At 38.5% G+C, this 26,023-nt stretch overlaps 1 protein-coding gene and 1 pseudogene across 11 annotated transcripts in view; both read right to left on the reverse strand.

The window, feature by feature from the left end:
• NKTR (natural killer cell triggering receptor) overlaps positions 1 to 26,023 on the reverse strand; it is a 62,375-nt gene that overhangs the window by 5,434 nt on the left and 30,918 nt on the right. For 2 of the 10 annotated variants that reach the window (XR_014309949.1, XR_014309950.1), the window contains 9 exons: positions 20,118 to 20,145; positions 16,958 to 16,987; positions 16,297 to 16,442; positions 14,913 to 15,135; positions 14,301 to 14,456; positions 8,142 to 8,229; positions 7,329 to 7,474; positions 2,927 to 5,812; positions 296 to 391 (listed from right to left, as the gene is read on the reverse strand). Coding sequence is in view for 6 of the 10 variants with exons in the window: in XM_082724362.1 (XP_082580488.1) it covers positions 296 to 391; positions 2,927 to 5,812; positions 7,329 to 7,474; positions 8,142 to 8,229; positions 14,301 to 14,456; positions 14,913 to 15,135; positions 16,297 to 16,442; positions 16,958 to 16,987 (3,771 nt within the window). In the remaining 4 variants the exon portion in view is untranslated. Of the gene's footprint in view, positions 1 to 295; positions 392 to 2,926; positions 5,813 to 7,328; positions 7,475 to 8,141; positions 8,230 to 14,300; positions 14,457 to 14,912; positions 15,136 to 16,296; positions 16,443 to 16,957; positions 16,988 to 19,040; positions 26,011 to 26,023 lie in introns of those variants that run through there. The other 8 variants (XM_082724362.1, XM_082724363.1, XM_082724365.1 and 5 more) reach the window with 7 other exon arrangements.
• On the reverse strand, positions 10,698 to 12,592 carry LOC309842329 (bolA-like protein 2 pseudogene; annotated as a pseudogene). The gene is made up of 2 exons: positions 12,578 to 12,592; positions 10,698 to 11,233 (listed from the first exon to the last, which is right to left on the reverse strand). The product of its transcript is annotated as a bolA-like protein 2 pseudogene (transcript).

Genomic DNA, 26,023 nt, shown 5'->3' on the forward strand with positions numbered 1-26,023 from the left:
ATGTGAACGGAAGTCAAGGAAGATATACTGGAGTAGGGTGCAAGGAGAAAATGGGCAGGGCCTTTTTAAAAAAGATTTCTGCTGCTTCTCTTTCCTCACTCTGATAAGATCACATCCTGAGGATAGCCAGTGAGACTCTGACAGTTCCTAGAAAGAAACAACTAGACGAGACAATAGGCCTGTCTGGTATTTAGCAATGACAAGATCCTTCTCAACAGCTCCCCCACTCTGTCAGTGCAGGCCTTGAAAAGCAAACAGGATGCAGACCATGGTAGGGTGGGGTTCCCACACTCACCTGTGACTTTTGTAACTGCGGTAGGAACTGCTCCGGCTTCTTGTGCGGCCTCTGCTGTACCATCCTCTGCTGCGACTTCTGGAATAGCTTCTTGATCTACAGTTGAAAGTGAAAAACAGAATTATATTAACTCACCATGCTGTTCAAATGAATCCTAGTAGGACCGGAAGGGGAGAACATAACAAAAGGAAAGGTCATTCACAAACTCTTCACAGTGGGTTTGAAAGTGACAGCTAATGAGGGTTTAAATCATAGAGAATCAGATAAACCAGAAAAGGCTGGTAAAGGTATATTCACTGGAGCCCTATTTGTTAAGACCAGAAGAAGAAATAATCCAAAGCTTCATTAAGTATAGAATGGGGGAGGGGAGAAGCACAGATATGCAGTAAAATATTCTCAAATAGCAAAATGAATGAAATACAGCTACATACATCAACAGAGACATCTCTTGGAACATAATGTTCAGTGAAAAATGCATAGCTAGAACACATATGTAGGTATGTATATCTGTAAAGATTCTGTTGGAAGACATGCAAAAACACTATACAAATAGAAATATTTGTGGCAAAACTAAAGAACAACAAAACTACAACAAAAATTTACAATAATGTTTAATTCTAGGAGAGAAAATAAAGTAGACTGGCATTGGGTAGGGACATAATCAGGATGTCAAAGCTCTATTTTTAAAAATCTAGATGACACTTTAAATTATTTATATCTAATCATTTAATTTTTTTCAATCTATTTAATATTTAATAAAACAAGGAACTTAAGTTAAAGTACAATTCTGCCCCTCTGCATTCCCTTGGCTCCCCACCCTTCTCCTCCGACTTTCCACCTGTTGTTTAGGACAGAACCATATCCCTATGTCTAGGCAACTTATGAAACATCTTCATAAGTTTTATTTTATTCACTATGTACTTATGTTTTAGAAGGCATGATCTACTTCCAGTTTACCTATAAGAGAATGAACACATTATGTTCTCACAGTCTAGTCAGTTACTCGATAAATATAGAGCAGATTCTGTGAGGTAACCGAAAGATGAGTAGAAAATGGCCCCAGACTGAAGTGATATATCACAGCCTAGTAGGGGAGGCAAGGTTAGCTGCTGGTTTACTACGCATTCATGGCATAACTTAAAGCAAACTCCTCAGGCTTTCTAACCCTGTCTTCATTTATCAAGCGAAATGCCACCCAAAGGCAGCAGCAGGAATAGAAGAAGTGGCCAGCAGTTTAGAACTGTCAAAGCACGAACGGAAGGCAGATGTTAAGCAGACGGGCGGCTAGAGTCGCTCAGTAGTGCCTGCATCTAGCAATATGAACCTAGAGAGGACAGGCCAGGATTTCCCAGTTCTCTGGGCCAGCTGGGAGTCAGGGTAGGAGGACGGAGAAGAGCCCACAACATAAGCACGGAATGGTCTGAGAGGGACGAGGAGAGCTAGCAGCAGATTCCAGAAGGACCAAAAGGACTGAAAACATGCACTCATATGAGGTACCTGCCCTTTTAGGAAGAGGCAGGGGAGGGAAGATGCAGCAGATAGACTACAAGCAGCTAAAGAGTAAATGGGAGACAGTTACTACAGATGGCAAGTGTTGGTTCCTATTTTTAAAGAAATCTGGGTGAGAAAGGGAAGATGAATAGGAAGGGTAAATTTTGAAGATTCTTTTTTTTTTTTAAATCTTTTTTTTTTATTTTAAGATTTTATTTATTTATCAGAGAGAGAGAGGGGGAGAGAGCGAGCACAGGCAGACAGAATGGCAGGCAGAGGCAGAGGGAGAAGCAGGCTCCCTGCTAAGCAAGGAGCCCGACATGGGACTCGATCCCAGGACGCTGGGATCATGACCTGAGCCGAAGGCAGCTGCTTAACCAACTGAGCCACCCAGGCGTCCCAATTTTGAAGATTCTTAACTGTACTTTAGGCTCAAGTGATGAAAAGCAAAAACATTATACTAAGGGATATGAGCAATTAAGAGATAGGTAAAACCATGAAATATTCACAAAGAAAAAAAAGGAGTACAGATCACTTATTAACATATCACAACACTCTTTTTTTTTTAGTTTATAAAAATTCTCATTCTCTGCACAATCCAGTCTATGCTGATGACAAAAGTTTGACCCAACTTTGAAACAAAATAAATCAATATAAAGATGATGGTTTATATCATATTCCTCCCCACTAACCCCTGAATAAAGATTAAACAGATGTAGGTCTTGGGCAGGTTAACTTGGCCTCTGTGGCCCCAAGCTTCCATTTGTGTAAAATGGAGGGTTATACTAATGATCTCTCAATCCTACATAATTCTGTAAATTCGGGATTTCCTTCTAAGGCACCGAAAGGTGGGAAAGCAGTGTCACACCATTAGAGACAGACTTGCCACCTATCATGGAAATTCATGTCTACTGCCAGAGAGCTTTAATTAACAAGCAATAGTTTTTGACACCAAGCCCAAATTTCTTCACCTAAAACCCCCACTTCCTATGTCCTCCATTGGCTCTCTCAGTCACTCAGCACAAGACTTCTCCTTACTCCCTTCCAGATATTTGGAAATAGTGATCTTGTCTCTAATTCTGATGTTCTTCCAAGTTAAACAGTAACAGACTCTTGGGGGGAGGGGACTATATTGCTCACCGATAGGATGACGTGGAACTTCGCGATCGACTTCTCGAGTGACTATAGGAGACAGACCTTGTTCTGTGTCTTGATTTGGTTTCCGACTTACTTCGAGATCTGCTCGGACTCCTGGACTGGCTATCCCCATCCCGACTAGGTGTCTGCTCCTCACTTGAACTCTCCTGATTCCTTGGCCGCCGGTTTAAGCGTGCCGTCTTTCTTACCTCATCAAAGAGAGACCCAGGCCGAACTTTATTTTTGCTTTTAATTTCTATCCTCAAACCTTGTGGCTTCATCTCGGGGGCCGCAGTCAGCGCCTTCACCTCCACGGCGCTAGATGTGGGGGTCACCGGTGCCGGCAGGTTCCCCACCCCTTGCAGGGGCTTCCACTTGTTATCCAGGACACCAAGCTGGCTCTTCTCAGCCCCCTCTCTCTTCACAGTGCTTTCGACAGTGCACGCCAGGCTAGCAGGGCTGCTGTCCCGTTTCCCCACGTCCCCCATCATTTTGCTTTCCGACGTGCTGCTTTCCTGTTTTACCTCCTCTGTCTCAGGCGGCTCTGTGTGCACATCCTGTTTTAGAACAATGTTTACGTCTGGGGCAGCCAGCCTTGAAGGTCCCTGAGGGGATGCCTCCTTGGCCGGGGAGCTCCTTTCAGGAGTGCAGATGTCCATGTTGTCATCTGTCTGCAGGATATCCTCCAGTCCGCCCGGGACACCTTCTGCAACATGCTGAATGCTGGAGGGAGAAGCAGCAAGCTCCTCAGGACTGAAAGCCGTGGGAGAAGTGCCGAGTTTACCATCCTCTTTAGGAGGCTGATCGGTATCTGACGAAGTCATGACTGGATTACGTTTACCTGAGAGGATGCCCTCTTCACAGGACTTCTCAGGGTGTGGAGTATTTTCTTTCACAGTTTCACTATTTTCAGAAACTTGTTTTTTCTCTTTTGGCTCCTGAGTAACTTGTTTTTCACTCATCTCCTCCTCCTCCTCCTCCTCACCAAATTCTAGTGGAGGCTGCCAGTGAAACGCCTGTTTTCGTTTTGGAACCTTGTGCTTTTTGTCTTTTTTCCCTTTTAATTTCTCCTTTGCTTTTTTGGTCTGTTCCCTTTTAAGATTTTCTTTTGACCCGTGTTTATGCTTCCGTGCCTTTCTTCTAGTGTTTTCTGAATTGGAATAGGACCCATCGGAATCAGAGGTTGAAGACCGCTGCTTACTTGATTTCCAAGCACCATTACCATCAGGCAGTGAAGTACCTGCTGAAGATTTCTTTGGGGGTTTGGCTTTGCTGTGTATTTCACCAAAATCTGACTCAGAATCTGATGTAGCTTCACCTTCCTCCTTATCAGAAGATTGCCGGGAAATACTCTGACTGTTTTTAGTTACACCTCGTTCAGAGTTTGACTCAGAGTCCCATTTACTCCCAGCGTAATTCTTCCTTTTGGGCTTACTGCCATTTCTCAGGCGATCAGAAAGATTGTCCTTCGAGGCTCTTTTCTTTGAACGAGAGCATTCCTGTTCAGGCTTGGATTTCTCTTTATCTCTGTTTTTCTCTTGCTTACTGTGCATTTCCATTTGGACCCGCCTCTCTTTTTCCTGAGCTGACTGTGTAACCTGAACACTTGACCGTTCACTGTCTGAAGAATAATCTAAAGATGACCGGCTTTCGCTGTACTTTCTCTGACTCGAACACTTGTCCCTGCTTTTCACATATTTATTGCGAAGCCTCTTCTCAGAGCTGCTGCTGTGCCTCTTATTTGAAGTGTTCTTTTTTTTCCCACTGGATCTGAATTTTCTCTTGGCTCGTCTTCCATCATCACTGCTAACAGAAGAGTATGACGAAGATCTACTACACTGTGAACGATCACTGTATTTATTTCGTGAATGGGATCTAGATGAGGCAGACCTAGATCTTGAACGTGAACTAGCTAGACTTCGTGACCTTGTGTATGATCTGGAATACGATCTACTCCTAGAAGATCTGCTCCTTGACCTTGGTGAGCTTTCCGAACTTCTATCACTGTATTTTGAATAAGCACTCCGATCACTTTCTGAATTTTTTTCTCTTTTATGGTAGGATGATGAACTTCCAGTCTCTTTGATATTTGCTAAACTGTAAGTGCTCTGGAGGGGCAGCAAATGGGTTGTTTTAGCTTTCATTTCTTGAATTCGCTCATAAGAGGGCTTCCAGGGCTTTTGTCCAGGCTTCCACCTTGAAGGAGGGGGACTGTCACTCAAAGGTATCACAGGAATATTTTCCGCCACCACTGGTTGTACTACAACATTTTCGTTTTGTGGCACTGTTGCTCGTAAAGGTTCCGTTTTAACTGGTTTATTTTCACTTATCTGAGAGGTTGTTCGTCTTGGTGATTTTGATGCTGTCCTTTGGTGCCCTGACTTGGAAGTAGATCTGGACTTTGATCTACTTCGAGAATGTGATGAGGATTTTGACGGAGTCCTTGATCTTGAGCTTCCTCTAGAATAAGACTGTGAGTGAGATTTAGATCTGTAGGAGTCTCTGCTGGAATGGGTTGAAGAGCTCTGGTCATCTTTATCAGATTTAGACCAGTCCCTTTTTGACGAGTGATGAGATGATAATGAGGAAGAACGAGATCTCCTTTCTCTATCACAAGAGGATTTCATTCGTCGGGTGGAAGATTTTGAGGATTCTATGTCTGACGGTACAATAATCCTTCTCTTCTTAGTCTGCTTGTGTCTTCTGCAATGTTTTTGCTTTTTAGCTTTCTTTTTATGTTTAACCTTTTTCTCTTTCCTGCGTTTTTTATGGTGACTGTCAGAGTGTCTTGCTGTACTAAGGTCTGAATAATATCCATTATAGGACCAGGATCTGGATCTCTGCGACAAGCTTCTCTCATCCCATCGGCTTGAACAGGGGTCACTTAATCTATTGAAAAGAATACAATATGCATGCAATTATTTTAAGCATGTTTTCTATGCTTTAAGTTGAAAACACATTTGTTTTCAATACAAATGCTTGACAAAAGCCTAGTTAAAAACAAAGTACTGACTCCAATGACATTTTAAGCACATGTAAAAGGATACATCAAAGAGTGATAGGCCTCATCTGAACCTCTTAATTTCAGAGATACACACTGACAACTACTGACAGATTCACTTATAAAAGGATTTTTTTAATTAAGCAAAAAACTTCAAATTTGACAGAAAAACGGTTTTGAACCGAACCACACTAAACCAATTCATCATGAGAGCACTGCTGACATACTGAGTTCCTTGGCTAGGATGTTCATGACATCTAGACATCTCTGCCTCCTCGAACAATTTCTGAGGGAGGGTCAAATCAAATTCCCAAACAATCTGTTGAATCCCTGCAGATTCAGGACAGCTGACTGAATTCTAAAGAGGAAGCCTCTTAAGAAGCTAGCATGGCTATTGTTTTATTTCAGCTTCACAGAGGTAATCAAGACTTTCTCTTAAGGTTTTAGTTAAATTACTTCCTACAGAAATTGAGGGAAAAGTTCAGGAAAATAGATGCAGGCTTTACAATCTTAGTGGTAATGGGTTAATGTCAGGGCTCAAATTTAAGAGTTCTCTATACCACTGTGTCTAAACCACTCTCACAGAGCAGACACATTCCCTCTTCTGACATCTAACCATTCCCCTGGACACCCACAAAGAGGCAGCTACTACCAGTAGGAACAATTACAGAGGGTCCCACTGGTGTATTTTTCACTAACTATTCTGGAGCCAGCCCATTTCTACAACAGATATTCCGCTGGGGGGAGCGTTACTGAGGGTTAGGAGAAGGGTACATTTCTGAAGAACCAACAGTCTGCGGGGTCAGAAGTTAATGCACATGCTAGGTACAATTTTCCTACCTGCCAATTCATTCATCAGTGTCTAAGAGACCTGGCTAGGAAAGAATCTGCTATATGATTTTTAAGCCCTGATTATTTCTAAAATTGTATTAAGATTATCTTTGAGAGATTCAGTGGTTTTATAGTTTTGTGAGGGAAGACCAAATTTTGATTTAAAAGCACCCTGAAGTGGGTGCCTGGGTGGCTCAGTGGGTTGAGCTGCTGCCTTCGGCTCAGGTCATGATCTCAGGGTCCTGGGATCGAGTCCCGCATCGGGCTCTCTGCTCAGCAGGGAGCCTGCTTCCCTCTCTCACTCTGTCTCTGCCTGCCTCTCTGCCTACTTGTGATCTCTGTCTGTCAAATAAATAAATAAAATCTTAAAAAAAAAAAAAAAAAAAAAAAAAAAGCACCCTGAAGCCAATGAGCCCTCCTACATAATAGCTCTCTTCCTGCCAAGTATTCCCAAATGGGAATTCTCTTTGGTCACAGTTGAACTTTTAATGGAAAGTCCAGAAGTCAGTCTCTGGCCTTGTAACACGTAAAATCTAGTAGACACAGGATTGTGCTCATACTCAAAGCTCTTACTTATCTCCTTTACTCCATTTTTCTCCACTAGGTGGTCTGTATGCTCTTAATCTCTGCATTTCTTCTTTCCAGTGAGGAGGAGTTTCACTGCTATCATCATCGTCTGATTCAGAACATGATCTTGACCTTGGAGGAGTGTGATAGCGCTTCAAAAACAAAGATAGGAATAACTGTTTTTAAAATACTGCTCAATTACAGTCTGCTACAGGAGAGAGTTAGGTATAAGACCCAATTCCAGATGCGATTCAAAAGCAATAATGATTAAAGTACAAAAGGATGATATGAAGTTATATCAAACGTAAGACATTAGAAGACATGGGACTGGGGCGCCTAGGTGGCTCAGATGGTTGAGTGTCTGCCTCTGGCTCAGGTCATGATCTCTAGGTCCTGGGATCAAGCTCCATGTCAGGTTCCCAGCTCAGCTGGAGTCTGTTTCTCCTTCTCCCTCTGCCCCTCTCCCTGATTGTGCTCTCTCTCTCAAATGAATAAATAACATCTTTAAAAAAGGAGGGGGGGGGGAAGGAGGGGGGCAAAAAAGAGAGAAAGAAATGGGATTTTTTCCCTTTGAAGTCCTAAGGGTTACATTCATTAGCCTAGATTATTAAACATACTAAGATTTCTCAACACACTGTTTCACATATCATTTCATACTTAAAATGCTCAATAAACTTTAATCTAATAGCCATACCCTCATATCCCTATGGAGAATACAACTAGCTCCTTCAACAGATCTTGGACTATATCTAAATTTAAAGCTAGGATTCTGCCACTTAGATAGTAATTTGAAAAAAAGAAAAGTCTTAACACACATACAATTGTGCCCCTTCCTTTAATCTTCCGTCCAGATTTTGATACAGATGGTTTCTGATCACTTACAATGGGTGTAACATCAGGAATCTTCCTGGAAAAGAAGATTGAAAAGTAAAACTAAGCAAATGCTAAGCAGTTTTCTCAATATTTAAATGCAGAATTCATGCTCCTATAATACAGTCATTTCATTTAGATCCAACACTTCTGTAGAATGAGGCACTCTAAGTAACCTGATTTTCTAGGCACTTTTTAAATGCCAAACCTTTAAAATAAAATTAAAAAAGGTAACCCAACTGGGTAGAAATGTAGGTATGAACTGTGCATCTTTTTAAGCATAGAACTACTTTTAAACAAAATCCCTTTTTATCAGTCTCTAAGTGATGCTCTAATGGAATCCTAAGATATTTCTGACTCTGATACTTAAATTGTTTTAAAAACTTTATTATTTCATGTTTTTAATTATTCATTTGTCTCCCCAACTCTACAATAAGCTGCCCCTCCTTCAGGGCTCTGAATCTACTGCCATACAGTAATTCTAAGACTACAGACTTGGTGGCAGCTACCATTCTCCACAAGTGAGAAGTCTTCATACCTCAAGTTTTTCCCTGTTACTAGCATGATGGATAGCTCTTACTGAGTACTTACTACGTGGCAGATACTATGTTAGTAAGCATTTTAAACGTAATTGAGTCAAACACGTATAACATAATACTGGCCCTTTTAGCTAATTTTTATAGTTCAGTGTATTAATGAATTACACTGATGTTGTGCAACCATACTACTATCTTTCTTAAACTTTTTCACTAACCCAGACCCACTCCCCCCATTAAGAATACCTCGCCATCCCCCCAAACTCCCTCAGCCTCTTGTAATCTCTCATTTATGGCCAAATAACATTCCATTGTATGTACACAACACATCTTGTTTATCCAACCATCTGCTGGTGACTGGGATTGCTTTCTTTTTGCTACTGTGAATATACTGCAAAAATATACCTAGCCATGGAATTGCTTGGTTACATGGTTAAATCCATGTTTAACTTTTTGAGGAACAACCAAACATTTTCCACAATGTCTGAATAATTCTAGACTCCTGCCACCAATGTGTAAGGATTCCAATTTCTCCATATCCTTGCTGACACTAGTTTTTTTGGGGTTTTAAAACCCAAAAGTTATAGCCATCCTGCCAGGTGAGTATTATCTCACTGTGGATTTAATCTGTATTTTCCTAATGACTAATGACGTTAAGCACCTTTTCATGTGTTTACTGCCATTTGTATGAAACATCTATTCAAATGCTGTGCCTATTTTTAAACTGAGTTGTCTTTTTATATTGTTGTCCATGCTTTTGGTGTCAAATATAAGAATTCATTGCCAAACCCAAGGTCATAAAAATTTACTTCTATGCTATCTAAGAGTTTTATTTTTTTTTTATTTTTTTTTTTTTTTAAAGATTTTATTTATTTATTTGAAAGATGGAGATCACAAGTAGGCAGAGAGGCAGGCAGAGAGAGAGAGAGAGGGAAGCAGGCTTCCTGCGGAGCAGGGAGCCCGATGCGGGGCTCGATCCCAGGACCCTGAGATCATGACCCGAGCCAAAGGCAGCAGCCCAAACCACTGAGCCACCCAGGCGCCCCTATCTAAGAGTTTTATAGTTTTAGTTCTTATATTCAGGATATGGACCCATTTTAATTTTTATATATTATGTGAAGTAGGGGTCCAGCATTACTCTGTTGCATGTGGAAATCCAGTTGTTCCGGCACCATTTATTGAACAGACAGACTTCTTTCTCAACTGAATGTACTTTGCAGTCTTTTCTAAAATCAATTGGCCATACATACTGCTACACGTTTATTTCTGGACTCTCAAATCTACCCTATTGGTCTATATATATTTATCTTTATGCCTGTACCATACTACTTTGATGACTGTAGCTATGTGTTAAGTTTTGACATCAGAAGGTATGAGTGCTCCAACTTTGTCTTTCTTTTGTCTTTTTCCAAGATTTTGTTTATTTATTTGAGAGAGAGAGAGCGAGCATAAGAGGGGAGGTCAGAGGGAGGAGAAGCAGATTCCCCATGGAGCTAGAAACCCAATGCGGGGCTCGATCCCAGGACTCCAAGATCATGACCTGAGCTGAAGGCAGTTGCTTAACCAACTGAACCACCCAGGCACTCAACTTTGTCTTTCTTTTTCAAGATTGTTTTGGTGATTTGGGGCCCCCTACAATTCCATATGATCTGATATTGACTTTTCCATTTCTGCAAAAAGGCTGTTGAAATTTGACAGTGATCACACTGAATCCAAAGCTTGCTGTAGTGACATATTAACTATATCAAGTCTTCCAAACCATGAACATGCGACATCTTTCCATTTATTTAGGTATAAATATTTTGTAATTTTCACTGTATAAGTCTTTTACCTCTTTAAATTTATTCCTAAGTATTTTATTCTTTTAGCTGTTGTTTTAAATAGAACTACTTTCTTAATTTCCCTTTCAGACTCTTCATTGTTAACATTTTGTTAACAAGCACCTGAAAGACATTAATTCATGGAATTCTCATAACACTGTGAGGTAGGTACTATTAGCATCTTCATTTGAAAGAGAGAATTTTAAGATTAAGAGGTTACAAATCTTGCCCTAAGTCACATGAAGAAATACAACTTGACTCTTAAAGCCAATAGGGTTTTCTTTTCTTTTCTTTCTTTTTGCCCTGATTCATAATTTAATGGCTGTGCAGGCCTTGGTCTCTTATTTCTGCTTCTTGCGGGCCCACTGCTCTGCGGTCAGAGTTTTCTGCTCAAAGGCATGAATGTGCAGAAGCTCTTTGGCGAGGCATGTGTACACCAGCTGGTGTCTCTGAAGCAGTGACTTCCCCTTGGGCCAACAAGTTCGGAGGGGAAGCTGGACGCGCAACGGTTGGGAGTCGTGTCTTCGACTTCAATAAGCTCTGTCTCCGGGTCCTGCTGCAGCTTTTCCCAGAGGCATTCGGCGCTGAGTTCCAATGTGGGAGCCCAGAAGGGGCGACAGCCCAGTCGGGATGGAACCCCAGCTCCAACCCAGCCACACTGCTTCAGCCCTTCCAATAGGGTTTTCTAAGACTCTAGAAATCAAGCTCCAAATAAACATACAAAAAAAAAAAAAAACAACAACAACAAAAAAACAATTCTTCTACAGAAGAATCTTAACTACAAAGTATACATATAGTGTTTTTCAGTCATTTCATGACATTACTTAATTCTCACAGTGAGGTAAGTTGGTACTTTTGGTAGGCAACTGTTAACCCCATATTCCTCATGAAGAAAAAGGACTGAACTCACCTCTATGAGTTCAGCAAAAATTAACCTTTACCTGGGAACCTTTTAGGTACTAAATCCAATGCTATAACCCTCTACCTTCTCCCCAGAACATTCTAATTTTATTTGCTGTATGGCCCAGAAGTTGGTATTTTCAAAAGCCTGTAAATTATTCTGAAGTACCTCTAAGGTCAAGAACAAAGAAACTGCAGTCAAGTGTGGAACCCAAATTCCACTAAGCAAATTACAAATGATACGAGCTTAACTGCTGGTAAATCAGCAAGGTGACAAGTTCACTATGGCTGATGACCCCTGCTTCTTATCCTTACATATGCTGAGTTCTTGAAGCACACTTAATTACAGCTCCCAAACAACTGATCAAAATCTCAAAGATCCTAATAAAATACATCAATTGTGCTATCTTTGTATGACACAACAACCATCCAATTATAATTTAAAATAATTCTGCACAAAATAACTTCCAAGAACATTATTATGTGACCAAAGAAGAGTAATGACCGAACAAAATTATCAGCACTTTTCAATCACAAATGCAATCACCTGTTTACCACTACCAGTTTAAGAGAGGTCAGCCAACTTTTTCTGAAAAGAATCCGAGAGTAGTAAGTGTTTTAGGATTTGTAGGCCAAGAAGAAAATTAAGGCTATTAGATAGGTACTTAGGTAACAAGAAAACAAATTTTCACTGATGTTTTATCAGTAAAATTTGAAACATGACACCTGAGTATCATTTCTTTGTACTTAAGATCCAATGAGAGGAATTGAGTTCTTTTGCAGGGGGCAAATAACATTTCACTTAAGTAGAATTCACAATGCTCCCTATAAAAAGAGATAATGCTGTTCATACGGTAATGCTAATCTGTAATGGGACTATATGTATTTTATCTTTAAAAATATATTTTCAGGGGTGCCTGGGTGGCTCAGTGGGTTCAACCTCTGCCTTTGGCTCAGGTCATGATCCTGGGATTGAGCCCCACATCAGGCTCTCTGCTGAGCAGGGAGCCTGCTGCTGCTTCTCTGCCTGCTCCTTTGCCTACTTGTGATCTCTGTCAAATAAATAAATAAAATCTTTTAAAAATAAATAAAATAAAATAAAAATTAAAAAAAAAATCTTTTCACATACAGGTGTTATACACATAGTACTTGAAATCCTGGAGAGCGGTAATGGTGTCGCTGTGAGGCCTAGTGCACAGAGCAGCAGTATAAAGCAATGGGGCACCACCTACAAACTCCGCTATAGCTCCACAAGTCTGCTAATGCGGCAAAGAAACAGCCCTTGTCTATTTTCTTACATGGAACAAGTGGATGTTCCAATAAAACTTAATTTATGTACACTGAAATCTGAGTTTCATTCAATTTCCACACTTCACAAAATATTACTCTCCTTTGGGACGCCTGGGTGGCTCAGTGGGTTAAGCCGCTGCCTTTGGCTCAGGTCATGATCCTGGAGTCATGGGATCGGGTCCCCCATCGGGCTCCTTGCTCGTCAGGGAACCTGCTTCTCTTGCTGCCTCTGCCTGCCTCTCTGCCTGCTTGTGTGTACTCACTTGTGCGTTTTCTCTCTGGCAAATAAATAAAATCTTTAAAAAATATATATATTACTCTCCTTTTTGTCTTTTCTACAAACATGTAAAAACCATTTTTTTTAACTTCACAGGCTGTACAGGTAATAGACCAAATCCAGCCCATGGATAACACCCACCACCTGACAGAGAAACTGACCTTTCAAGTTCCCTGACTTTTGAAAGCCAAACAGATTTGACCAATGAACTTGGTGTCTTGTATTTTGAGTCCCACTAAAATTTATTAACAAGCCAGAATTTGAAATGAAGACATCAGCATGTTAAGCTTTTAATTCAAAGATACATCTCATTTCATAACAGCTTTTTAAGACAATATTAGGATTTAAAAATGTTTAATGTGGGGCGCCTGGGTGGCTCAGTGGGTTAAGCCGCTGCCTTCGGCTCAGGTCATGATCTCAGGGTCTTGGGATAGAGTCCCGCATCGGGCTCTCTGCTCAGCGGGGAGCCTGCTTCTTCCTCTCTCTGCCTGCCTCTCTGCCTACTTGTGACCTCTGTCAAATAAATAAATAAAATCTTTAAAAAAAAAATTAAAAAAAATGTTTAATGAACTAAATGATTACCTTATGTGGAAACCTGACTGTAAACAAAGACCACTTCTAAGCCTCCAACAGAACTATTCACAGGGAACTTATCAATGATATGCCACATTATGGTATTTTTGTTCAAACAACATTTTTTTTAATAATTCTAAACTTGAGGTAACACACAAAATATACTACATAGTATTTTTTGAGACCAAATCTACATATTTGGTCTCAAATGTGTAGCTCTGTAGACCAAATCTACAAATCTACACATTATCTGTCCAATTCAGAGAAGTTACAACTTTGCAAGTCAGCAAGAGTCACATATTTATGGTACTAAATTGTATCCCCAAACACCATGCAATTAATTTAACACTATTCGAAATGGACCACGTTTTATCATTCAACTGACTCCAAACAGTTCAACTGACCCTCTGTTCTGACAACCTAATCTCACTTTTAATGAAAAGCCAAGGAAAAAAAAGTTAGTAATGAAATCTTTCCAGAGCTCCAGTAAAAACTTCTCCCCTGGCCAACTTGCCCACACAACCCCCTTTCCCTACTAGTAGAATGAGAATTCTGCAAGATCAGGTACATGTCATTCATTAACCTAGCACCTCCCACAGTACCATTCAAAGTGCTTTGATTATAGGTCATGCTCAATAAATGTGAAACTGCAACTAGCTGATGGAATTATCATTCACAGAATGAAAACACCGTGGTTAATCACCCTACTTACGGTTCAGGTTCCACCGTGACAAGAGGCATGTCTCTTCTCAGTAAAAATCGGTTCTCAGGAACTGGAGGAATCTCCTCTGGGCGGACCACAGGCTTCTCCCTTTTAGCATTTGAATCAACTGACCTTTTTTCATTGGTATAACTCCTCTCGGAGTAACTTGGAGAGAATAAAGCATGTCACCAATTAAAATGTGCTATGTTTGCATTTCACAATAATATTAAATAATATTACATAATATTAATAGCAATAAAATAAATTTAATAATTACATATCTCACTCAAAAGGTTTGTACAGTTTTCACAAAGAGAACATATAAAGCATGAACACAGTACTAAAATTCTGCTATCAAATTGTCAAACGATCCTAACTTTTTTCTTTTTAAAGCACAGCATGTAGAGAACCTGCAAACACATAGATCTTTGATATGGAATGTCTGTGCTACCCCTAGAATAGTCAAATTTCAAATTAAAGTTTAAAAAATATTAACCTTTATTAGCAACAGGTTAAAAAGCTAAGTTTACACAGCTGCACATGCTTTCCCCATTGGGGTGTGTGTGTGTGTGGTTTTTTGTTTTTTTTTAGCTTAAGATTCCCCTGGTGTTTCACACTTACCCTTTTGGGCTCATAATGTGTTTAGTCCTTGGTTCTTCTGAACTGCTTGCTTCCTTTCGTCTCTTTTTAGAATGTTTAACTTTTGGCCGCCTCTTATGTTTCCTTCTTCTGCTTCTCTCATGTTCAATTTCACTTTCTGAAGAAGATTCTGAAGATGAAGAGGAATTGGAAGAGGAATCCGAATCTTCTGAATGAGTTGGTTTCTTCCTTTTTTTCTCAAAAACTTTTAAGAAATATTAACACGACTATTAGTACTGCATTTCAGTGCTTACTTTTCAGAGTAAAACATGTGACTACCTAGTACAGTAAAGCACGCTTTATCAACAGAAAACTGAAGACAAAATTTAATAAATTTTTCTTCACGTTGATAATACAATGTGCTGTTGAGATTGTAAAGTAACAAAGCCCTTGCCCTCGTGAGGCCTATATTCTAGCTGGATCAGGTAAGAAAATAAGTAAGTGCATAATATGACAAATGGTAAGTGCTAGGACAGAAACACCAAAAAAAGCAGGGTAAAGGGAATAGGTAGAGTCAGGGGGTAACTGAAAATTACATTTGGGGCTGGCTGGGTGGCTGAGTAGGTTAAGCCTCTGCCTTTGGCTCAGGTCATGATCTCAGGGTCCTGGGATCAAGCCCCGTATTGGGCTCTCCGCTCAGCAGGGAGCCTGCTTCTCCCCCTCTCTCTGCCTACCTCTCTGCCTACTTGTGATCTCTGTCAAATAAATAAATTAAATCTTAAAAAAAAAAGAAAGAAAGAAAGAAAGAAAGAGAAAGAAAAGAAAATTACATTCCAACAGAGACCTGAAGGAAATGAGCTAAGGGGTCAGGTAGATATCTGGATGGAGAGTGCTACAGAAAGAGGGGACAGGCAACACAAAGGTCCCTGTGTGTTTGGCAGTCTGTAGAAAGGTCAACATGGCTGGGAAGACAATGAATGAGGGGGAAGAGGTGAAAGAAAACTGCAGAGAGCAGACCGCCTTACAGACCAAGTAAAGCCGTTAACTTTGGCTGACTGAGAAGGGCGCCCCTGGAGAAGATCACTCTGGTTGCAGAAGATCAAGAGTACAAGCAAGGAGACCAGTAGGAATTTACTACTGCTGAGAAAAGATTATAGAAAAGAACAGAGGTAAACGAGCAGGTATGAGGCTACTACAATCATCCAGGTCTGGAACAAGGCTGACAGCAGGGGGAAGTAAAAAAAAAGGGAGATTTGGTAAGATTTGTGCATGGCTGGGTAGAAGGTATGACACAGAAGCATCAGGCTATTGCTATACAACTTGTATAGTTTCCTCCACTACCAAAATCCAAGAGGTATGTTTAAGTTATAGTCTTCAACACGTTTTACTGATATCCTAGCTCCCCCCACTACCCCAAAACCCTTACCATCTTTTGTTGATTTTGTGGCAAGCACCCCACAATCAATAACTCGCACATCTGCATAAGGTCTGCTTGCAGCATCTGTTTTCAGATTTTCAATCTGTTCAATTACTTCAAAACCAGAAATAACTAATCCAAAGACGACATGAACCCTGTTATAATACAAATTCGAGAAAGAACTGGTTTGCTGACAAGCCATAAGCAGTATTCACAACTGTTATAAATGACTGGTCTACAGACCTCAATATAAAATAAAGTGTTTGATGAATGAAACAACTGGAAGGTAAGTAGAACTTGAAATGTGCTTCATAAAAGGAACAAACAACAAAAATTACTCAAATTGGGACTCAGTTTTCTGCCTAAAACAATATCCTTTACCTATTTTATGGTAGAGTCTGAGAACAGACTGCCCTTGATACTCAAACTATTGCTACAGGGTCACTAAATTCATGACTAGGAGGTCTATCCATAAGCCCAAATAAAGACCCCACTCAGTGACACAATAGCTATGAGGTCTCAAGACTGACTAAACTGGGATCCTTAAGGAGGGGCTTGGCTTTGAGATTAACCGAGATCAAGAGCGCCCCCTTGTGGTTTATCCATGATTCAACCTGTATTGCACTGGCCACCCAAACAACTCCCCAAGGTAGTGAAATGTCACTCTTACCCATCCAGGTGTGGAGCAGGTTTTGTGGTACTGTGTAATAAACATCAACACAAAGAAGATGGCAAAAACCAGGTGTTCAGGTGAACAGAGCAGACGGGTTTAAAGCACAGCATGTAGAGAACAAAAAGGTAAAGATAAAAAGATAGGGAAAAAGTTAAATGTGGTAAACTTCAAACTGAAAAACCTTTCAAACAGCAATAGTAGCCATTTTACTGGTAAAAAAAAATCACTCAAGATTATAACAAATTACAAAGTCGTATTTATTTCTCCAATATGAAGACTATTCTTATATATATGTATGAAACAACTTGGAAATAGCATAAAAATACATTAAAATTAAAGTTATTCCCGAATCCAAAACAAACTCAAAATTTATCAAAATAACTAGAATAAAAAGCACTATTGTTTGCCCTAAGGAAAGAAAAGCGTGATTGATACCTGCACCCCGCACTTAAATGAATTCTCCTATTTGTTATTTCTCATACTGAGTCAGTCTGCATCTTTTAGGTAGGCAGATGGAGGTAGGCCACAGAAGTCCTGTTTTCAGAACTTCCTGCCACTCCCACCTAAGGTGAAGCTCTGCCACTCAGAGCGACCCTGAAAAGGCACTAGGGAGCGAACCTTCCCTTTGTCAACACTTCTGACAGCAAGTAAGTAATGAGAGATAACCTTATAGACACTGCATTTCTCTGGCCCCAAAATGCCCAACCTGCTTCTTCTACAATCACCAACTGGCAGATAGTCACTTTTAAGAAGCCTACAGGATACATTTGGTTAAAACATTTTGAACCAAAACTGGTTGTTTCCCATAGCATTTTCACAAATCTTCACACTATGTGAATTGCAGTGAAAAAATTCAAAAGCAGATAACTAGACTCAGAAGTATATCCACAAAAATCTTATAGCAGAATTTGAGAAAGGACACTGGATTATCAGGCCATGTTTAAAGCAGTCAATTGTGCTAGGAGCTCCCATATCAATTTTTATATTCATTTTAAGGCAATTCTAAGACATGTAATTCAACAAAACACAATTTTAATCTTCACAACAATGTTAAAAATCATTATTCTACAAGGAATGGTAGCATTTGTACTTACGTTAAAAATATTCAGTTGTGTAAAAGCAGTACAGAAATTTTATTTTAAAAAACGTCAATTTAAGAAGTTCCAGAATTTTAAAAGCGATCTTGAGTTTTAAAACCACAAAGTCTCAAATTCTTCTTAGAAGACTGAGAAGTTGTAATTCAAACCAATAAAATAGTAAAAATGAGAAAAAAACAGGCAGAAGAAAAGAAAAAAAAATCTGGCAAGCAGGTGAGGAAAGGAACTAATGCTTAAATAATTAAACTAGCTTCCAGAAACTACTCTGTATAATAACTTTAAGATGGAAATGTACTTCCCATATATAGAAAACTTTACCAAAGCACACTTATTATAGGAAGAAATTAGTACATATGCTAGACAGTGATTCCACTGTATGAAAGGTCTAAGAGGTAAAATCGGTAAAGGTAAACGTCCTACAATATTAAGGGACAGATTTCAAATATGTAGCAGTGAAAACAAGGAGTGGTTTATTGATTAAGGCATATTCCTCCTTCTTCCTTGTTGCTTTTTCTCACAACTCTCAGATTTTTGGAGGAAAAGCCCACAGATTTTTCTAAAACACACAAAACCCAATTCAATTTGCCACAGCGGCTAACCAAGGAGTCCTGTAAAAACCACCTGATGGCAAAACTCTGGAGCAAATGGGAAGATGAAAACACTCTAGTTAATGCAGTGAGGTAGCAACGTACCACTTGAGACTCAGTCTGAGATGGAATCGCTACCTTTATGACAGATTCCAGTTTTGTTTTGAATTCGAATGACAACTGAAGACAAAAAAACTTGGGTCTTTTACTGCAACAGTGGGGAAAACAAATGAAGACAACAATAATTTCAGGGACAAACTTCAGGGGGCCTGCTGTGCCTGGAGTGGTATGAATAATTAAGTCCATCACTCGCATCCGCAATTCAGGAGGCAGACATACAAATGTGCACTTATATCGGGCTGGATTGCATATTAAGAACACTGAAAGTAGGGGCACCTGGGTGGCTCAGAGAGTTAAGCCTCTGCCTTTGGCTTGGGTCCTGTTCTCAGAGTCCTGGGATTGAGCCCTGCATGGGGCTCTCTGCTCAGCAGGGAGCCTGCTTCTGCCTCCCTCTCTGCCTACTTGTGATCTCTCTGTTAAATAAATAAATAAATAAATAATCTTAAAAAAAAAAAAAAGGAATACTGGAAGTATCTTAACAAAGAAGCCCCTCGGGGTTCTCAGCCTACATTCCAGGAGCCGAAATAACAGTGTAAAGCAGGCATACTGGCCCTAGGCTGACACCAGACATGGATAAAGAGAGGACACTGCCAAATGGGCAGAGAGAAATGATATTCCTGGTCCAAGCTATTCAGTCCTACTCAACCGGACAAAGAGATCCCATCCCACCAAATCTTAATTGCACTGATCTTTCAAAACTATGCAGTTTTAAAGACCCATGCAGGGCTGACACTCAAGTAAGTTCAGACCTTAAGGCCAAAGACTACCATCAATATGTAAATTTATACAGGCTTATGAAAACATGCCTGAAGGAGAAAGAACCATAAAACATTTCAAATCATAAAAGCTTTCAGTATTTTCACATTTCCATTTTCTCCTGTCACTTAGACACTGATTTTCCAGTTTCCTCCGCCCCTGAATGAACTTTAAAAATACATGCATAAGGATTCATTTAAAGTTTGTAAATCCTAGAAATTGAAAAGTGTCACTGTTACTCCAAAAAACAATCTACATTATTATACCATTACCAAAGAAGCTTTTGGCCTTATACAGAAATTAATAGTTCTGTACTGAAATGAAATCTATACCATTATATACAATATACCCTCTTCCCTGCCCTCCCCCAGAAGAAGTGTGGAAACATGGTGGCAACAAGCCACTGAAATGAAAATATACTTCCCAGGATTAACTACAAACAATTTAACTACAAACAATAAAACACACTTGTTTATGTACTGCTGCCATAAATCAAACAGAAAGTTTTGCTTAAAATGGTTCAATGCACATAACAATAGGATTAAAGAGATAAAAGCAAAGAAAGAAAGAGAGAGCCTTAGAGTAATGAGACATTACCTTTGGAGCGCACGATGTAACACTCTTTCTGTAAATTTTACACAAAAATGGCAAGAAATAAATTGTAATACACTTTTAAGACAAGACTGAATCTATGTTTTAATATCAATATAACTTTGAAATTAAATATTTTCAAGTTTTATGCAAAGCAAGAAAGCTTTTTTTAAAATGGAGGGCTCTAAATTTTCTTTCACATAGGATATGTATGTAGAGACAAACTATGCTTAAGAAAAACACTGTGGTAAAAATGGGAATCTGCTCAGAGCCTTAATACTGTTAACACTAGAGTGTGAGAAACCAAACAGTATATTTCGCTTTGCAAATCCTACAAACTAGTTAAGTCAACAAACATCTTTCTCAACAAGAGAGTAATGTATCCCAAGTACATACATGAATATAAAAATCTGAATTCCCAGGAGGAGTTACTACCAATGGAAAGCAAAAATTTCAATGAAAAGGACAGAGTTAAGATAATTCAAAACAACATTTCAGGGAACTTTCTCTTCTTTTTTTAGTAATTCACTTCAAATAGTTAAAAATCTTTCATGTTTCTACATCTGAAATCTTTTCATCAAACACAACAGACCACTATGAGGAATAAGTGAGCAAAGTTTGGACTATAGTTTCTGTTCAACACTTCTTTGGTTGTTAAGTCCCCGAAAATAATAATAATAGTAATAATAATGCATAACTAGAATTTTAAGGATCTTCTCTAAGGATAAAAAGGCAAGAGAGATGAAAGTATAGAAGTATTCTGTCAAATTTTGGCCACGATACTTGCCTAATCTCTGATTTTCCCCATTGTAAAAAAAAAAAAAAAAAAATACACAGTCTAAACAACTTTATTATACTTTAAACATATCTGTTATACTCAGACCAAAATCCATGTCATATATAGTGTCATATAAAATTCTTTACAAAGGTTTCAGACTATTGAATCTTGAAATACTTAAAAACAAGCTTTAATTTCTTATAAAGGATTGATACATGAATTACTGCCAAAAAGAATACAACATTTCAAATAATATGGTGTTTTCAAAGAATGTTGTAAAAAAAAAAAAAAGTGACTCCAGGTGTAAAATAGTATGAATGTAAAGATAACCGATTTCTGTCTAATGTAGCTTTGAACATGCAATTTTTTCCTTTAACTCCTGACACTACACATCATCATGAAGAGGCACCAAATGATATAGAGACACACAGCTTGTGTAAGGGCCATGGAAACTAACCAAGCCATGTTACAGAGCTCTCCCTGTATGTTCCAAAAGTCTCCAAAAATTCAGCACTAATATTAACATAATATGTAATACACATCAAACACTACTAGATACAAAACTCCTTCCAAGTTGCTAATACATATGTCACAAAACACTAAGTGATTTTAAGACTGGATGTTACAGATGACACTTGAAACTCAGAGAATTTGGTTTATGGTTAAGTTTCACCAACATCTTGTTGATGAAAAATCTTGCAATGTACACATATAGATACTACCCCCCCCCCCCCACTGCTGGCCAAAAGAAAGAAAAACTAGAACCTCCCAGGTTACTGACACTTACTAGCATTTATTCTCATACAGATTCATGAGTATGTGGAAGGAAAAAGCATTTCTGCCCAAATTTACTTTTGCTACCCCAAATCGCAACATAGCTTTATAAACCCCTTAACCCAAAACCACTCTTCACCTCCCCTTGCTCTGCTCTGAAACAATCAGCACTTCTCTCCCACTCAGGAAAGCAGCCATTCCCAAGTCTGGTTAGAACATATCCTGGAACTACTTTATATTTTCCTCCTATAATCCTATTTATACCTGTTAACACTTTTTGCTTAAAGTTTGACTTTTCTGCATTATTTTGTTTTCTTAAATTTTTATGATTATCATGACCACTGACAGTGGCCAACAAACAGAGACTGTTCACCAAAGCTCTGCAGGTCTTTCTACTCCATGGCTGTACATAAGGTTGCACAGACCAAGTGAAGGAAGACAAATGTAACCACCACATCAATGTTCTGTTTGCAGCTGATGAAGACTGCTGCCTAATTTAGGCAAATGAGCCTGAAGCTTCTTTGCAGCACCTTTCAGACTGATGGAAATTAGGCAATTACAACTATTTTCCTTTAAGCAAAATGATGTTTGCACACAAATCATTCCACATATTCAGAAACTGAGGATCAACCTACAAAACACCTTCTTCCTTTTATGTCCACATTTTCATATCCAAATGTTTACTTTAAAAATGGGATAGATAATTCATAAGCCAAAAAGGAAAGACAAAACTAACTCAAGGTAAATAGCCAATAGAACTAGAACCAAGGTCTCCTGATAGCCAGAACAGTAGCTCTAACCCAAGTGATAGTTATTTATACAAAGCTATAAACCACCTAGTCATTTTAATGACTCCTTCATGCAATACCTTCTTTATCTTTTCAATGAATGTATAGAAAAACAATGAAAATTACAGAATTAACACAATGTCATTACTAACAGCCAAAGGAAAAGAAAAATGTTTTCAGGTGTCATTTTATCCTAGCATTATTCATACAAGGAAAAGGTTGGACAAGATGATCTTGAAATCCCTTTCCACTCTAAGACCTCATAATTCTATAGCTTTTATTACAGTTTCTTCCTAGTGTTTGGTTTCAACAAATAATAAAAGGAACAAAATGACTAAATACCAAGTTAACTTGGTTACTACTTTGGTTCCAGGTCTTTCAATTCTTTCAGAAATACCTCAACATGAACAAACCATTATTTCCTCAGTTATATATGGGGACAGTGCCATCTATCACTACCTCCACGTTTCTTGAGCAGTACTATTTCAAAAAAAATAGTAGGCCCCCCCAAAGCAAAATCATCATGATTAAAATAGCAGATAAAAGCAGTTACTGCAGAAATCATGAATAGCTTTATAGAAGCAAATCTGGTTTTTACCATATACATAAATTGTTTCAACCAAAGAAAGCAATATATGCACAATTACATTTAATAAAAATGATGCATGCCTTAGGAAGGGGAGGTTTTAAATGTGTCAGTAATGAAGACATTACTTCATTAGTTACTGAATGAAGCACAAGAATCTTTGAGGAATATTTTCATATATACTATGACATCAAATTTCCTCCTTAGGAATTACAAGGTAGTTTATTTAGAATATGAAAATACAAATATAATTTTGCCAAGGTTGTATTAAAAGTCCTTGTTAAGCCTATAAAACTAGAAATATAAAGGCAGTTGTTGGTGTTTTACCACCCATTCTCACTCTACCCTTTCCTGTCTGGAATGCAGAAGAGATGTTTGAGGCACCCCAGCAAGAGCTGTGGTGAGAGGGGAAGTGCACCACCACCCTTTGGCGGCCCTTGTAGGCCCAGCTTTTAGAATGCTTAGCTGGGATGACAGACAAAACCTGGAGACAGTACATTATACTTTTTCACTACTTCAGCTCCAAAATTATCTGGGCTTGCAAGACAGAGATTTTCAAAGACTTTCTTTTTATGGGCCATCATCATTTCCATTTTCCCTTATTATAAAAGCAAGGAAGTGGGGCGCCTGGGTGGCTCAGTGGTTTAAAGCCTCCGCCTTTGGCTCAGGTCATGATCCCAGGGTCCTGGGATCGAGCCTGCTTCCCTTCCTCTCTCTCTGCCTGCCTCCTTGCCTACCTGTGATCTCTGTCGGTCAAATAAATAAATAAAATCTTTTAAAAAAAAAAAAAAGCAAGGAAGTATTTTGTTTAGAAAGGTGATTGTTAGCTTTATTTTATCCTTCAACCGTGGGGAACCAGTACTTTGAGCTAGCATTAAAAAAAGGACATGCTACAAAAAGCTCTTTTAAAAAATAAGAGAAAAAAAAGGATTTTTTTTGTATGTACAAAAACACTATTACTTTTAAGATTTTTAACTACAAACTCATTTCTAGAAGTAAATTTCAAACTAAAAGTAAAAAATTTTATTTCAACACAAGTTCACAGTGATTTTAGTGCCATCTACAGTTAATTATGAAAACAAGCTTAAAACTTTTAATCCTAATTCACAGATGCTAAAATTTTCATTTGGCACTCCTTGCCAGGAACAGCAGTCCAAAGTAAAATTAAACTATGAAGAAATAGCAATGGCCGCAATTTTGTTTGATACTAAGCATTTCTACAAAAGACTTAGGCAAGTACTGAATAACATAAACAAAATAAATTTTCTGAAGGGAGAATTTCATCATACACTGGATATTAATTAATGTATGTACCTGCACTGGATTTTACTCTTAACATTTGTTTAAACAAGCTAACTGGTATGTAACAATGGAAAGAAGCTGCTGCTACCTGATAAATTCAATGTACTCGTATTTAAAAAAAGGAAATCTAAAAGAAACTTTAGAGCCCTCAGATGGTAGCTTCTTGACCAATGAATTTCATTAGTTTATCATGTTCACAGTTCAGATAAGCTTAAAAATGGAAATGGGAAACCTCAAAGAGTAAATAGCTTTATATTAAATTACTATAAAAAAAGTTTTTCAAAACATCTCCCACTATTTTTTTTTTTTTTTGGCCTTTAAAAAGGTTAAGGAAAGAAAAAAATACTCTAGTAGAGAAGTATTAATAATTACTGCTCTATGGGATCAAAACATGATCTAGGAACAAATGTTTTTGGTCTTTCCTTTTTTCCTACACAGCTCCAGGCCCTGTCATCTTCCATCAGCTTTCCATTTTTAGGACATTCTTATGAACAGAATGCCCCTTATCTGAACTTTATCAGATCATGTTGGAAATCTATTTTGCAGACAAATTTAAAATGTGAGATTTATTTTACATGAATAATTTACTCCATTAACGACAGGGAAGCGCCATTCATATTTGTCCATTCAGAAAGATGACAAGAACTTTTTCTGGAAAACCATGAATAAAATATTTCTCCAACATATACAGTACAACTATGGAGATTTACTTCCAATCAAAAGCATTAAATCTTCATGCTAGCCAATTATCTTTCCTATTTTAAATCCTGGGATTATAATAAAAATTGGTTTTACAGTAGCTTTTGATAAGAATGTAACTAAAAAGGGGAACCTGGGTGGCTCGAGGGTTATTAAGCCTCTGCCTTCAGCTCAGGTCATCTGGGATCAATCCCCCTGCCTCTCTGCCTGCCTCTGTGCCTACCTGTGATCTCTGTGTCAAATAGATAAATAAAATCTTTAAAAAAAAAAAAAAAAAGAATGTAACTAAAAGTATGCCAAGTAAGGTTTTGGTTGTGCCTGTATATACATGAAAAGGTGCTTGTTTTTTTTGAAAAGCAAATACAGCATTCTGAAGTTTCCTGAGTAATAATCTCATAAACTTTGGTGGAAATGATAGCAATACTGGGTTAATTCAATTAACCATAGAAATCACAAAAGATTTAAGTTTTTTTTACAATGCTGATGCAACAACCAAGTTACTTATCTCTGTACAGTATCAGAAAATAATGGTACCTCTCTCAAATTAGCTCAAAGAACAACAATAAGAGAAAAAGCAACCACACCATGGTTTACTCAAAACAAGTGTTCTCCAGGCCAAGGGCACATCTAGTCCTAGTCTATGAACAATTTTTAAATGCTGATCACAGTTAATGTTCCAATCTAGTTTTGGTAAATTGACCCTCCAAACTTCTTAAGTCAAAGCCAATTTCTTTTCTTAAGATGACAACAGACTTTGAAATTAAGATTCATCTTCAAGTTACATCTTTTAAGTACCATCCTTCAAATGGGGGATATATGCTGAATGCTGAGGCGGCTGTTAGAGCTGACCAGTTTCTGCAATGTTAGAAATTAATAACAAAGTCCAATTTGACAGAATTCTAGCATTTAAACTTGGTTTAACTATACCATCTTTCTCATGAACAGCGCTTCTCTGTTTAAGAAAAGCTCATCTCTGAATTATGCC

The sequence above is a fragment of the Mustela nivalis genome (assembly GCF_964662115.1).
Source record: "Mustela nivalis genome assembly, chromosome: 1".
Classification (NCBI taxonomy): Eukaryota; Metazoa; Chordata; class Mammalia; order Carnivora; family Mustelidae; genus Mustela; species Mustela nivalis.